General features: G+C 36.6%; 1 protein-coding gene across 5 annotated transcripts in view; it reads left to right on the top strand.

Annotated features, from left to right (window-relative positions):
- Positions 1-16,338, top strand: part of LARP4B (La ribonucleoprotein 4B) — a 135,747-nt gene that overhangs the window by 106,702 nt on the left and 12,707 nt on the right. For 3 of the 5 annotated variants that reach the window (XM_064285070.1, XM_010590611.3, XM_064285068.1), the window contains exons 10-15: positions 199-252; positions 341-550; positions 4,369-4,475; positions 5,247-5,498; positions 10,356-10,401; positions 13,232-13,396. In XM_064285070.1, coding sequence (XP_064141140.1) covers positions 199-252; positions 341-550; positions 4,369-4,475; positions 5,247-5,498; positions 10,356-10,401; positions 13,232-13,396 — 834 coding nt within the window. The remainder of the gene's footprint in view (positions 1-198; positions 253-340; positions 551-4,368; positions 4,476-5,246; positions 5,499-10,355; positions 10,402-13,231; positions 13,397-16,338) is intronic. The other 2 variants (XM_064285071.1, XM_064285069.1) reach the window with 1 other exon arrangement.

Raw genomic sequence — 16,338 nt, 5'->3', positions numbered from 1 at the left:
GCAGTTCCATAGTTTTTATCAGATTCTCTTAAGCGATCTGTGACCCAAAGAAGGCTAAGAATTGCTGTTCTAGGTCCTGTTCACTGTATTTTAACTAAATAATTATTTAATTATTTATTCAAACTGTTGAATTAACTACCAGCTCATCTTATTTATAAGGTTAACACAATGGTGTTTTGGGTGATTTTTTCCCCTTAGGCTTACAAATATCTGCGAGAAGAAGTTAAAACTTTCCAAGGAAAACCAATTAAGGTAAGCAAGCCATTGGCTATAATTTGTTTATATTCAAGTCAATATTCTTAATTAAATATTCTGATAGGAATTTAATATTTTCAAACAGGCACGGATAAAAGCAAAGGCAATAGCTATAAACACGTTTTTGCCAAAGAATGGATTTAGACCTCTGGATATGAACCTTTATACGCAGCAGCGTTACACAACATCATTTTATTTACCTCCAGTGTATAGTCCCCAACAGCAGTTTCCTTTGTACAGCTTAATTACTCCACAGACGTGGTCAACAACACATAGCTATCTCGATCCATCCTTGGTAAGTCTTTTTCTTTACTTAGAGTTTAACAGAAATTTGTATTGTAAACACTGTATAAGGTATACTTTGAAGGATTAAAATAATAAAGGAGCCAAATATGTTTATAGTTTGCTATAGTAAACCAGAGCCTTCAAGTTATATAGTGGGTTTTAAATTTAATTCAGAGATTAATATGGAAACCCTGGTGGCGTAGTGGTTAAGTACTACAGCTGCTACCCAAGAGGTCAGCAGTTCGAATCTGCCAGACGCTCCTTGGAAACTCTATGGGGTAGTTCTGCTCTGTCCAGTAGGGTCCCTATGAGTCAGAATTGACTCGATGGCAGTGGGTTTGGTTTTTGGCTTTTATGTACATAAAAACCATTCAAATACTGAGATCTTGGCCGTTTCCACAGTTTATCTCATTTCTTGTCTGGCATTTCCCAAACTATGTATTCCATGGTAAAACACAGAATGTGATCAGAGCTGTAGTCTGAAATGGTGTATTTATGAGCTCAGAGAAGAAGGCAAGTTCTAAATAGAAGACAAATAGGGGAATTTTTTTAAGGAGAAAGAGATATTTTAATAGGCTTCTAATAGTTAAGGAAAAGTAGACAACATACTGTTTTATAAGCTTTATTTGATTCAGTCCTCACAACAACCTTATAGTTGGTTGACACTTGAAAATTTTACAGATTTTTGGCCTATGTTAAGGGCCTGTGATCGGAGTTTATAAATTTGTAATGGATCCACTCATTTTTCTCTAGCTATGTAGATACTAGAAAGATTAGGTGGGTCTTAATTTTGGGTTAGAAATTTGGATTGGGATGCAAGAAAATCAGGAATACGAGTAAGAGTCTTCTTGAAATTGAGGTCTAGGTTAGAAAGAGAAGTGGTCATTAGGCTTCTAACAGGGAGAAGCGTATGGGTTAATGGACTAAAGGTTCTCATGAGGCTACAAACCAGGTTTAATCAGAATAAGAAAGATGGAAGAATAGAGTATATACAGGGTTATGGTCAGAAAGCAGGAATTGAGTTAGTAACTTTGAAAATGGCTCACATCCAGTATATGGCTAAGAAGAGAAAGTTAGGATGGGCCATCAGCCTGTATGTTGCTTGGGGTAATAGAAGGAAATGGAGAAGATAAGTACAAACCAGGCACCTAGTCATGGGGAAGTAACCTGGAGTTCTGTTGTTACCACTGATATGGATAGAGTGACCTTCAAAAAAAAAGGAGAATTGATTTAATTTTAATTGTTATTACCTGTTACTACACACTAGAATATAAAGGTAAATAAATGATGCTGCTCGTTTGTAAAAACCTCAGTCTTGGAAAGACACGTGTATCAAACAGGCAGTAATTGCAGAGATGGAGAGGTATGTACAAAATACCAGGAAATATAGTAATTAAGGATTTTATAAGGTATGTTGTCATCGAAGTTGAGGTTTTCAAGATAAAATATGAGTTTATCAGAAGGATCAAAGAGAAGGACGCTTCATGAAAATAAACAGCATACACAAAAGCACTTTATGTATTAGTATTTCTGAGCAAAATCAGAGGTGAGGCTGGAAGCTTTATCAGGGCCAAAGTGTAAATGTTCTTACATGGTGTCCTGAGGTGGATTGGGAAAGTCGTCTAAGGTTTCTAAACTAGGAAATGAAACCAGACTCCGTTTAGGAAATAGCTCTTGTAGCAGTGTTAAGGACACAGACTGAGGACGGAGAAATGAGTTAGGCTTTTGTAATAACTGAGAAGAGATTTTCAAAGGGGCCCAAAACCCCCACTCCCCCCACCCGTAGTCTAGAACCCACTACATTAAAAGATTCGGCATACAAGTGGCTGGAGTTGTTTCTGTCTATATTGTGTGAATCCTAATGTTTAAAATATTTACTACATTCTGTAAAAGCGCACCATGTCCATATATTACCTTTTCAAAAAAAAAAAAAAAATCACGAAAGAACTTTAAGAGGAAATATAGTTCATAAACTCTTGCTGTTGAATAATCTCCAGACTTGGCTAACTGCCATGTTTGTCCTGTTTAGCTCTCCCTGAACTAAGTTGCTCCTCTAATCATATTTATCCTTTTTTTAGATTAAGATCTCTTGGGATCCTGAATCAGTTTTCTGGCCTTGACTTCTGTTTTACATTTAGATGACAATTGAGGACAGTTAGTTTGATCTTGGTTTGCCTATGTGAAGACAAGTCCCCTCCGTCCCCCTTTACTTGCTCTTGACCATATTGTATCATTTATAGCATATATAAAGGTGGTGCATTGTAATTCTGCAGAAGTTTTAGATTATTATGTTAGCAACCAATTTTATTTTTAATTCTTAAGCAAAATGAGTCGGAAACGACTCGACGGCACTGGGTTTAAGCAAAATTACTCAAATACCAGGATCCTATTTGTAAAAGTACATATGTGAAATTACGTAGATTAATCAAGATTAGTCCTGATTGGTCGCATCATGATTCGTAATCTTCAAAATCGAGTTCTGAATTAAATACCGCTTTTGGTGTGATTGGTACTGTTTTTAAATAGAGCCGTATTGTTATAGACTATACCAAAACCCACTGTTGTCAAGTCGATTCCAACCCATAGCGACCCTATAGGACAGAGTAGAATTGCCCCACTGGGTTTCCAAGGAGCAGCTTGGTGGTTTCAAACTGCTGAGCCTTCGGTTAGCAGTCAAACGTTTAAACCACTGTGCCACCACAGCTCTGTTTACAGACTATAGAATTTCCTAAATAATGAATTAAAGATTCTAACAAAGTTTTCAGTGCATCTTTCTCTCCCAGTATTTCCTTTTGTAGTTTTAATTTTTTTTTTTTTAATCAGAATGATTTTATTTTGGCTCTAAGCTGTCTCTAATATCCTTTTTATATTATAATACTTTCGATTAGTTGTAGTTAAGGGGGGAATTGCTTATTTTTCTTTTTTTTTCAAACAAGGAGGGTCCTATATGTATCTCTGTCAATTTAGTGAAAATTTAGGGTCAGGACTGGAAAGCACCAAGAAGTTAAAATGCCTTCAAATCCATTAGGAATGCCATTTATACAGAAAGTATTTGAAACCACATATCAAGAATCCAGAAAGCTATAGCAATCACTCTATTCATCTTATAAAAAAAAGAACTGTATTTCGATACCAAGTTTTATCTTGTGTCTAGATTTCTTAAATGGTTGGTATTTAAAATTCTGCACTTAAATTTTTTCTTTTTAACTTTTTGAGATTATACTTAATACCTTTTAAAATATCCAGATATTTAGAACAAGATTTGTGTGGAGGCAAATTAAAAAAGAAAACACTCAAAGGCTATGATTATGAACTAGAACCAAGTTAGTAGCAGTAGATACATAAATGTTCCTAAGATTGAGAATGTTTATGAATTTTATTAAAGTCATTGAGAATAAAAAAGAATTTTTTACTTCTTCCTAATAATGGTTCATTACATTAAGCATTTGGTCTTTTTCAGGCAAACACAATACCTGTATTCAAGGGTTCACTATATGTGTGATTTTGAACAAGCTCCTTTCCTCTTTAATATCAGTTTCTACAGGCATGAATGTTTCTTTTTCATTGGATTGTTGTTGGGATTAACCGAGACAATGCAGAAAAAGTTCTTAACACCATATTGGCAGTTGTGAGTGCTCAATAAATATTAGCCATTAATAATGGTAATCTTATAAAATGTTTTTCTCGACCTATGAATATTTTTAAGTGTAAATGGAACATAACATCTTTGAGAAGGTCGAGGAATGACCTAGATACCACAAGATATAACAGCATTAACCACATTGAAGTCTGTTTTTGGTTTGTCTGTCTGTTTTTTAATGAATCTAGGTAACTCCATTTCCAAATACTGGATTTATAAATGGGTTTACGTCTCCAACCTTCAAACCTGCAACATCTCCTCTGACTTCACTCAGACAGTATCCTCCTAGAAGCAGGCAAGTTCCATAAGTTACTAAAATGCTTGTGAGTTACAAGTTACTATTTTTCCAGTATTTTTGTAACAAGAGGTTGCTGCCATGTTGTAAAAAAAAATTTTTAAGCCTGTTAAACCTTGGTAATCCTAACCATACCATAAGTCACATTTATTAAATAAAATAGCTGTTTTCTACTTTTAATGATATACTTGACCACCCAGTAATGTTCATCAGAGATCAAACTATATGAAGCATAGAATTACATTCTGTAAAGGTTAAATACTAAAATCTATGCTGTAGTTACCTATAAAGGAGCTAGGGTGGTACATTGGTTAAGTGCTTGGCTGCTAACTAAAAGGTCAGTGGTTCGAACCCACCACCCAGTCCGTGGGAGAAAACACCTGGCAATCTGCTCCCATAAAGATTACAGCGTAGGGAACCCTAAGGGGCAGTTCTGCTCTGTCATATAGGTCCACTATGAGTCAGAATTGACTTGTTGGATAGTTGCCTATATAAAGGATAGATTCTTTTCAAAAAAGGCTTCTGGGGCACCTTGCACCTGTGCATGTATGCTTTTTAATTTGGACCTGGACTTAAAAATTGCTAAGTAGAACATTGACACTTAATTGATCAGATATGAGTTAATTTCTTTAAAAAAAAAAAAACAAAAAACACTTTTTATATTTTATTAAATAGAAAGCAGATTTTAGCTTAGGTATTCCTGTAAGTCTGCTTGATATGTAATGCCTTGATCATTTTATAACTGTGTATATACAAAAATTTTATTTATAGGAATCCTAGCAAATCACATCTACGCCATACAATTCCTAGTGCAGAGAGAGGACCTGGATTATTAGAAAGTCCTTCAATATTTAACTTTACTGCTGATCGATTAATTAATGGTGTCCGGAGCCAACAAACAAGACAAACAGGTCAAACTAGAACACGGATTCAAAACCCTTCAAATTATGCCAAGAGAGATATTGGAACAGGGCGAGTGGAACAGAGTAGTCTTGAATCATCTCCTGGTTTAGGTAGAGGAAGGTGAGTTTTTCACATATTTTGTTGAACAGGTGCTATGTGCCTATCATAAACTATTAATATTTTTAATTACTATACTTAGGGTATGTTTTATAATAATCTTTATTTTCAAATATATCACAGAAGATCAAATTGAAGACTAGACATCAAAGGTTTTTTATAATTACTATGAGCCATTATTTTTAGAGCAGTTATTTAAATGATTTGTCTTTTTTTATGATATAAAATTATTACAATGAGAACTGTAGGTGAAATTGAGATATTTTAGGTCACAGTCATTATTTGCAGAGAATTTGGAGCTTGACAGCTGTCAGTCTCTTTAGAGTTTATATGCCTTGACAGCTTTTCCTATCCTTCCTTTCTACCCTCTTCCAGACTCTAATCCCACAAATCCCTAGCCTTACTTCATCCTTTTTCTGTCTAGCAGTGTGGTATAGTAGACAGATAACATGAATTTTGTAGCCAGGCAAACCAGAGTTTAGATTCCAGCCCCACTAAATTTATTTATAAACAAACTGTTATGGCAGATTTTACGTATTTCCATCCTAGGTTGAATGTTCTGACACCCTGGGTTCCACAATGTCTGTTATCATTACGTAGGGCCGTTTCTTTGCATCATAAAAAAGGCTATAGTCATATTCTTCTTGCTTTTCTATTGATACCACTTGTCCTCTTCTTGCTGTCTTATCTTTTGCCACTTACACGTCCACTAGAGAAATGAGATTAGAAAAGATGCTGGTGAGTCAAATGGCTTATGTTCAGTCAGTGATATCCTATCTGATGTTGATAAATTAAAGCTAGGTTTTATCTCTTTCATTACTAAGCCAGTGTGGGCTTCATTGGCTCAGTTGTTAATTTGATGACCGTCAGAAGGAAATCTGCCTCTGACACAAGTAACTGGCCAAATACTTAACCCATCTAAACATTTTTTTTTTAACCTATCTTGAAGAGTTTCAATGAAAATATTTCGAAGTTTTCTATGCATAATGTATGCAGCACAATATTTCTCTTTCTTCTTGGTACAGTATATACTTTCAGTGCAATTTGGGATTATTAAATACAGAGAGGAACCTAGAAGCAGTTAATCAAATCTGTAGTTATTAAATTAGCATTTGTTAAACCTTTGTAGGATTACAAGATAGAGTTTGAATGGCCAAAGGCAGCATGATCAAGTAGAACTACCACTGGACGTGTCAGGAAAACAAAAGCCACGCCAGTTATTTTAATGGAAAATTTTATATAAATTTGGTTCAGCAGGTGTTGGAGAACTGAAAAGGCGAAAGGGGAACAGTGAGATAATACAGAGATAGTAACTGCAGAAAGCAGCTACCATCCCTAGAGCTGTGGATCAAAGGAAAGAGTTGGGGGTTATTAGAACCTAGAAGCTGGGTGGAAGAGAGGCCCTGCAGAACTGGGACCCAGACCTCTGAGGAAGGGACAGTACCCAGGCTGGTCCTGATCCCTCTGAGGTGATATCAGTCAGATGCTGCTGCTGTTTCTGAGGATGTAGTGAGATTGGTTTTGACAGTGTAGAAAAACTGCGAACTGGGATCACCTGTTGCCCTGGGGTGAAGATCAGTTTCCAGAGTGACGTTGACAGAAACTATGTGGGAATAGGAAGGATCAAGTTCCTGTTTCCCTCTCACAGCCTTTCAGTCTCTGTTTCTAGCACTCTTTATTGCTAAAACCTTAACAAGAAGTTTCCTGGTAAAGGAAAAATGTGGTTTGCAGAATCCCAGCCACAATATCACAAAGAGTATGAAAAGAGCCTGGCTGAAGCTGTAAGACAGTATCTTAATAACCAACATGATTTGCCTTTTTGGTTATAGTCTCCATATATAACCTCCAAATATTTGACTTGAAACGACAGTAACAAGTTTATGCTTTTGTCCAACAGGTTGCAAATTTTGTACAAATGAAGCACTCTCGCCATCTTCCCCAACAAGGGAGTCATGCTCCTACCTAAAGACTGTAACTTAAAGACTGTAGTCCTCAACCATAATCCTTAATAAAGTACAAGGAGACTGAGAAGAATTCAGTTAATGTGTACCAATATATACATAACACTTGAGGAAAAAATTTGCATAGCTTCTCTAGTCCTTGTTTCTGTACGTGGTCATGAAGCCATAGTTGATATCTATAACTTCATTCTTCGGTGTTCATTGTGTTTCCTTTGTATTCAGACAGGACATTCAGTGATCAGGACTCTAGCTGGTGGGGTGATCCAAACTTCCTTCCTAAAGGACTTGAATCAAGAGTCGTCATCCCTCCCCACCCCCCGCCACCACCTCCCCTCCACCCCAACCTCCTTATTTTGGGTTTGGGTTTAGTTTTCCATTAACTTTTTCTTTTTGGTAGGAGACAATCAAAGAGAATCCATTAGGTTCGCCATGATTTACCATCAACCCCTAGACTAGTCACCCCAGCCAATAGAGCAACCTTCTTTGCCCGTTGGTTCAATGGAGTGAGAAACCCCAAATGATCAGGTGGCTGTCTCAATCTCTATTTTGGTGAAACTACTGTTATATCACCTGGTGGAACATTTTTTAGGGCAAACCCAAATCACTAGAATTCAAAATTGTGGGGAGAGGAGGCTACAATTCTGGTACCGGATTATTAGGTATAATAGTGAAGAATCACTCCCATATCTACTCCATATTCCTGTAACTATATATGCTGGCTGTGGCACCATATTTTAGTCACTGATTCAAACCATATTCTGCGTCTTGTAAGTTGGCACCCCATTCTTTCAGGGTGTTGTTGACCTTGTAACTGAGCCTTTACTAGGTCAGTGTTTGATGGAATGCATGATAAATCAGTGGATTCCATAGGCTTGACTTTGCTATACTGTATTGCCAATCAAGAAATGAGGAATGGCTGGCATTCAGCTTCAGTGTTGGTCACTGCTATTAATTAGGTTAGACACTATCGGTAGTGATAAACAGGTTAGCCTTGGTGAAGCAAAGTCCGTGGTGTTGAGCCCATGCATAGCATCATCTTCATTTTGTGGGTACTGTATACCTGGGGTGTCTGGAGAAAGAGGCTGAACACAGTATCTTTTTACCTGCCTTCTAAGGCTCTCTTCTGTAGTCAATGCCTTTTGGCAGTCACTAGCAATACAAGTATCTTCACACTCTGTCCATTCCAAGATGCCCATCCACATACCTCTTCCCATGAACTCCTTGTCATCAGTCTTTCAATCCTATCCTTTGCAAGCCTCACATCTAACCAGATTTTTAGCTCCCCTTTTTATGAATCACTGTGAATCCATACTTTCAGCCCCATCTGAGTCCAAACAAAGTAGAGAGTCAAATGTATTGCTTGAAGTTCTGTCCACTGGGAAGATTTCTCTTCACCGATTTTCAGTAGCACTCCTGGTTGAGGTGTAATGCTGTAGCAGTCTAGCGTATTGTGCATAACCATCTGTAATCTAGGTCCCAAATTTTTTCTCCTTAGTCAGATGGTGATAAGGGACTCTTGATGAGGCCCTAGTGTGAATGGAGAGCAAGCAGGCAATGCAGCAGGACTAGTTGTTCAGGAGTCTGAGCTATCTGTTCTTGTAGGTCACTTCTGTCATGTAGACCTGTTTGAGCTCAATCTCGTGTACACTGTTTCTATGTAATGATGAATTGCTGTTATATTTGCCCAGCTTTATGATTTAATGCCCAGTTCATGATAGGTAGTTCAAGTATTATGGTCACTTGATATCCCATAGTCAAGCACTTAAGTCTCTACTAGGGGGTACTCAATGGAAGGCCAAGAGCTGTTTCTCAAAAGGAGAATTGTTTCCTGCAGAAGAGGGCATGGCTTTGCTCCAGAATCCTAACATTTTGCCTTGTGCTTCTGTAGGGACTAGTCAGAGGCTCCATATGCCATCCTTATTTGGCAAAGAATTTGAGGGATCCATATATCAGCCCTATTTGGCACAGACAGCTGAGTTGTCATTCTAATTAGTTATACCGTCTTGGACAAGACTAGTTTTTGGTTTTCTGTAAAATAAAGGAATTAGTCAAGATTATTTCTAAACTTCTTTCCAGCTTATATAATACAAGGCCTTCGGGCACGTCTTTGCATTCAGTTCCAGTGACAAAGGGATAAATAAATAAAAACAAATACCATAAACTGAAATTAATAGGTGGATCGTTAGACCCAGTAAGCCCCTCAAGGGCAATGAAAAGTATCTTAGCCGTCTTTGTCTCCTCAGTGCGTGACATGAAGTAGCCACGTAATAAGTGTGTGTTTTATGTTCAGAGCACTCCAGTGCATGACATGGCAGCACTGCTTGCAGATGGTGTAATTTTGTAGGGTAGAAATTTAGAACACTTTTCATAAGGCTTCCAAGTAGGTATAGAAAGTTCTTGGGGTTTAGAAATCCTCATGTGATTTTAATGGTAAGGGGTAAGCCATTGAAGTAGTCATATAAGGATGAGGGGTAGTAAGGGAGGGTGGAATAGATTATTTTGGGTCTTTCAATTTGGGTAAGAAGCATTTAATAAATTTTCATTACCAATTTTTGTCTTTCAGTATCACATTTTATATATCTTGTCATTCCAACTATGAATGGATATTCAGATAATCATATCTTAAGAAAAATTTTGAACAGTTATCGAGTCAATTCTTTTACTGTATTTTTTTTACCTATGTAGACATCACTATTAGTCCTTGATAATAAAAAAATTTTTTTTTGTTTTGCGTATACTTAAGATTGGGATTTTAGAATCAAAAGCCATCTTTGAAAGATCACAAAATAATAAAGACTGAATTGATAGTTTTCTTTGAAGATGTATATGCATATATATGCTCAGTGAAAATATTCCAAATGGGGAAAAATTAACAGTTCTTTGCTTTCCACTCCTCTAGGAAAAATTCTTTTGGCTATCGGAAGAAAAAAGAGGACAAGTTTACAGTGAGTTCACAAAACATATGTCATTTTTATAAGGCATTTAAATCTAATTTATACTGAACAAACAATTGAATTGAGATTAAGACATGGATGAGCATTTTATAAGAATTTTTCCTTTAAAGTGATGTCTATTAAGTAATAACTGACATTTTTTGCTAGTCTAAAGGGGAGAAGATGTAAGGTTTTTAGAAATATCAATTGCTAACCAGTTTCTTGTATCATAAGTACAGCTGAGGACATGTTATTGCACATACTGTAGTTTATGTGCATATGCCCAGATGAGTTCTATCTGGACTGCATTATAGCATAATTTAAAATAACTGGAATCATTAGATTTAACAAACAGAATAAGTTTCTCTCATATAGCAGTTAGTTCATCAGAAGTATTTTTCATTCAGATATATTTTATTATGTGCCCACTACGTACAAAGCAGTATTGCCTTCTGCTGTAACTTATGGTCAGGGCAAACCTAAAAATATGTAATAAGTTTATGTGAGTTGAAATACATGAGAGGTGGTCACTTTTGCTTGGGTTGATTAAACAAAGTTTCTCATGGGATAATATTTATGTTGGGTTTTAATGGAGGTTGGTATGGGACTTTCAACATGCAATGATGAGAAAATATCCTAGGCAGAGTTGAGAAAACAAGCTTGTGCATGAAGACATAAAAAAAAAAAGTATATTTTGTGAGCTTGCAGGTGTAGAATTCCACACTCGAAGAACTAGAAAAAAAACCTTAATGAAATTCTTGGCCCAGCCCTCTGAGCCATCGTGTAGATGCATTCTCATTACAGAAGATAGTTTTTTTTTCTTGTTGAGAACTTAGAAAATACAAATTAGTAGTAAATGAATAAACAACCAGAATTCTACTTTTAATTGTCATTTTAGCCTAGTTTTTGGATAGCCCTTTAATCAGGCAGTTTATGTTGGTTGATTCCATTTGGAATTGTTGAATCCTTGTAACCATTTGAACTAAACAAGACTACCATCTGAATATCTATTAGGAAATGTGCCGTGCATTGTTACGTACACTGCATGAATTATTCTAATTGGTCACTAAGTCACCTTCAAAGGTGCAACTTTTTCCCATTGCCATTTCTGTGTCATTCTGTTTTCCTGATTCGTATGTTCATACTTGTGAACCACTTGGAAGTCAGGAGTGTGGTTCATATAGAAAGTATACCTGTTGTTGCACTTGCATGTATGAGGCTAAGAAATTTTCATAACTTTAAATATTTACAGATAGGTAACATAAGTATGTGAGCGATTGGGCCTGAGTGAGCCCATAGGACCAGGAGCAGTGTTCATATTTCACCTGTAGCCATTCAACTCTTAGAAAAATGTAAACACTGCCTTCAGAATCAAATACCGTCTGTAGGCTCTGTTATTTTGTAACTCCTATGTCTAAGCAGCTGTTGCCTGCCTCTGTCCCTAAGAATAAAGATTTAGTAAATTTTTATAAATTCTTTTTCTAAAAATGCCTACCTTCTGAAAACAGGGGTTTACTTCACAAACATACAGATGTTTAAAATGAAAGATACTTTGAGATTGTTTGAAATCATAGTGTCTAGCCATAGTTTAGAACTTTACTGGATTATTTTGAGTATCATTATGTTCATTATACTAGATTAGAGAGAGCCTACAATATCCTGGTGGTTAATAACTGAAAGCTTAGGTCTAAGGGTGCATGACTGGGTAAAATTAAGTCAAGATTAAGCACCTCTACCAGAATAAAGTAGAGAAATAGGCATGGATGTCCAAAATATAGAGTGGAATTTTTGTCAACTCGGATCCATTTAACCTGCTTTCATTTGAGCTTTGACATATTTTCTCTACATAGGGAGTAAGCTTCCTGTTGGTTTTAATTTCTGGGAAACGTTGGCCCTTTCAAATTAGATAAACCCCATGAAATGTTGCTTCCTCATCAAAGTAGCCAACTACATTCTCAGCTTTAAAAATACTTGAATTATACCTAAATATATACTCATTTCCCCCTCCCGTTTCTGGTATCTTCCAACCAAGGAACTGGATTTTTACAAAGTAACTTTTGCTTGCTATAGCAATTTGATTGCTGTTTTTTAAATAAAATTATATTATTGTCTTTCTTGTGAGATTTTGGGCTTATAAATTACACTGATATTATTGTGCTGAGTTTACTGTCTTGAAATCAGACTAAGAATCTGTTATACCTTTTTTCTACATAATTATTTAAAACTGTACAGTGTTACAGTAAGTTAATGTTCAGATAGCTGAGCCTCACTTTTTTGTTAAACTTTTTTTTAATGGAAATCTTTGTAAAATTTTCTTACATAGATTGTAGGGAATGGAGAGAGTGGTATTTTTGCTTGTTTGTTTTCTTTGAATATTTCCTTTATGACTTAGATTATAACTATTGGTTTGTAACATACACTATGTTGTAATGATACAAAATTATCGTCTGGAGATTAGTATGGTTGTTGTTTAGACTCAGGCTATTCTGACTTTTGTCTAATGGTAATGAAGAGCTCTGTGAGCAAAGTATTTGTATTTTATTAAGGCACTTATATGTGTGACATATATCTTGGCTATTAGTAGTCTTGAGAGTTCTGTTTTACAGCTCTGTTCTAGATGGATGAGGGGGGAGGTTGCATAATAAACAACCTTTGATAAGGTGACGAAGTGTTTGTGTGGTTGAATTATCTGTTTAAAGACATGGTTTTCAGACAGATGAGAAAATCAGAACCCTTTAAAAGATTACTTGCCTTATTCTTTTGATGTATTTCTTAAACTGTAATGACTTTTTACATTTGTCTTAACTTTATGGAATATTGTTTTGTTTTGTTTTTTTTACAGAGGAGTCAAACTCAGTCTCCGACGCCACCAAAGCCACCATCTCCTAGCTTTGAATTAGGGCTCTCCAACTTTCCTCCTTTACCCGGAGCTGTAGGCAGTTTAAAGGCAGAGGACTTGTTTGAAAACAGGCTGTCCAGCTTGATAATAGGATCATCAAAAGAAAGGGTAAGATGTATAAGTCTAATAATTACTAACATTTACTAAGCACTGATTTTATACCAGGTGCTTTGCCGAGCTCTTCGCATACATTCTTTCTTTGATACACAGAAGAATCCTGTGATGTCCGTAATATTACCTTTGGTTTACAGGTGAGTCTTAGAGGTTAAGTGATAGGCACAGGTCACACAGAGTTTGAGTAGTAAGGTCAGAGTTGAACCTAGGACTGTTGTGCTGTCAAGTCCGCAGTCTCTTTTAGTTACCTTGCTGTCTACATGACATGACATGAGTAGCAAGAAGTCTAAAATAACTTTAACGTTAATGACTTTTGCTGAACTCCATGGGCTACCAAACTAGTTGCTTTCATCCCTCTGCAGTTATTATAGTCCCAGGAATCAGTGTAGCTATTATAATCTCAAGAATCAGCCACCTTTAGAGCTTTAGAAATTAAAGGGTGTTTGTTTCCGATACTCCTTGTGGATTCCAGTGTAATTGACTTGAAGGAGGGATCTGCCTTACTGCCAGGATTAATTTTTTCAGCTCTGGAAAGTAAAAAGGAGCAGTCTTCTTTTTATATTATTAATGGTTATTATTATGATTAATGATTCTTAATGACACATGAGTGCCAGGAACAACTTGTCGAGGAGTCTCATGGTAGCATACATCCCTCATCCTAGCAGTTCTCGACTTTGACTGCATCATACTCACCTGTGTGCCTTTTTCAAATACAAATACAGCCACCACCACCCAATCTACTGCTCCCCAGATCTGATGAATTCAGAATCTCCACCTGGATTATGGGAGAAGATACCTTTCCATAGCCTGAGTTGAGAGCTATTACAATGTATGCTACAATTTCTCAGTTCTCTAGAGCAAAGTTTGAAATTCAATTTTGCTACTGTATCATGTGAAGTGTTTAATTCTTTTCATTTTGGTAGGTGAATATTGCTCCTATTTTTAACTTAACAATCACATATTAAATTTGGCATGTCTTGTATGCTATTTTGAATCTTAAACTTTCAAACAACAATTTCTGAGTTACTACTCCTTATAGAATGGTATTGGAAAATTAATGCACTTTAAAGATCATGTAAGTTTTCAAACTATCTTAATCCCCTTGGGAGTAGGTAGAGGAGCAGAACAGCAGGCCCTCAACCCTGGTTTAATTACAGCAATTATTATTTTTTACGTGTTGAACTTCCGTGTAGAAGTCCTTTTGAAAAAAGACTTGCTACTTTTAAAAAGTCAGAGCCTGATTGTCACTGCCTCTCTGTGGAGCATCTGCAGCAGCTTTTTTAACCTAAAGAGACATATCAACTTTACACTCAGGTTTTAGATCTGGAAGGGAAGGAACTATTAGAAGTTGTTTAGTTCAACCCCCTTACCTTATTGACGTGGAAGGACCTACAGTGGCAGAAGAAACCTGCTGAAGATCTTAAAAACCAAAACCCCAGTGCCGTCGAGTTGATTCCGACTCATAGCGACCCTATAGGACAGAGTAGAACTGCCCTGTAGAGTTTCCAAGAAGCGCCTGGCGGATTCAAACTGCTAACCCTTTGGTTAGCAGCCATAGCACTTAAACACAGATCTTAGAGGCTGTTATTCTGATGACAACTCTGACTTTTAATGGAGTACGAGCGTATCTACATTTAAGTTGCATTAAAAAAAAAAAAAAAACAGTTGTCAACAAGTCAATTCCGACTAATAGCAACCCTACGGGACAGAGTGGAACTGCCCTGTGGGGTTCCCAAGGAGCAGCTGGTGGATTCGAACTGCTGACCTTTTGGTTAGCAGCCAAATGCTAACCACTGCGCTACCAGGGCCCCAGTTAAGTTGCATTAACCTAAAAAAACCCAAACCCGTTGCTGTCGGCTCAATTCCGACTCATAGTGACCCTATAGAGTAGAACTGCCCCGTATGGTTTCCAAGGAGTGCCTGGTGGATTCGAACTGCCATCCTTTTGGTTACCAGCTGTAGCTCTTAACCACCATGCACCAGGGTTTCCTAAAGTTGGATTAAGACTCAACATATCCTGAATTTAAATGAACACTTACAAAAAAGGAGGGGCTTGTCATTCTCAAGTTTCTACCAACCTAGTTACTTTCAACCTGAGTACAATAGTCATAAAAGGTTCTTGTTCTTGGCTAACAGGCACATCAGAGTCTATGGTCTTAGCCCCTGCCTAGGGCCAAATGTATATAAATGGTGCTGATAAGGTCCTGTCATTCTCTTCCTCAAGCTTTGCACTCAGTTCACTGCTCCATTTCATTTCTGAATTTATCTACTTTGAAAAGTGGAATATTCTAAGAAGATTTTGTCTTTTTACACATACATTCATTACCAATTATTTGCTTTACTGCTTTCTATTGTTATTATTACATGACAAGTAATAAAAAATGTGAAGACAGTTACACACAACGTGAAGACGATTATGTGTGTGAAATAGTAGCTGTGCATGGGAAAACCACTGGCTTAGAGTAACCTTGTGACCTTGATATAAATTATGCATTCTAAGCCTTAAGTTTCCTCATCTTTTAAATTATGGGAGTTAATATACCTGCTTCCAGCAGTTGTTTCGTGAACCTAGATAAGAATTGTGTTAGGATACTTAGGAATAAATTACCTGAGATGTAAAAGACTTACACAAAGAAAACTACAAGACGCTATTTGAGGAAACAAAATGAGACCTACATAAGTGGAAAAACATACCTTGCTCGTGGATAGGAACACTTAACATTGCAAAAATGTCTTTTCTAACAAAAACAATCTATAGATTTGATGCAATTCCAATCCAAATTCCAATGACATTTTTTTAATGAGATGGAGAAACAAATCACCAACTTCATATGGAAGGGACAGAGGCCCTGGATAAGTAAAGCACTACTGAAAAAGAACGAAGTGGGAAGCCTCACTCTACCTAATTGTGGTTTTTATACTGCCACAGGAGTCAA

This window comes from Loxodonta africana, chromosome 4 (assembly GCF_030014295.1).
Source record: "Loxodonta africana isolate mLoxAfr1 chromosome 4, mLoxAfr1.hap2, whole genome shotgun sequence".
Classification (NCBI taxonomy): domain Eukaryota; kingdom Metazoa; phylum Chordata; class Mammalia; order Proboscidea; family Elephantidae; genus Loxodonta; species Loxodonta africana.
This window is presented reverse-complemented; position numbering and strand designations above follow the sequence as displayed.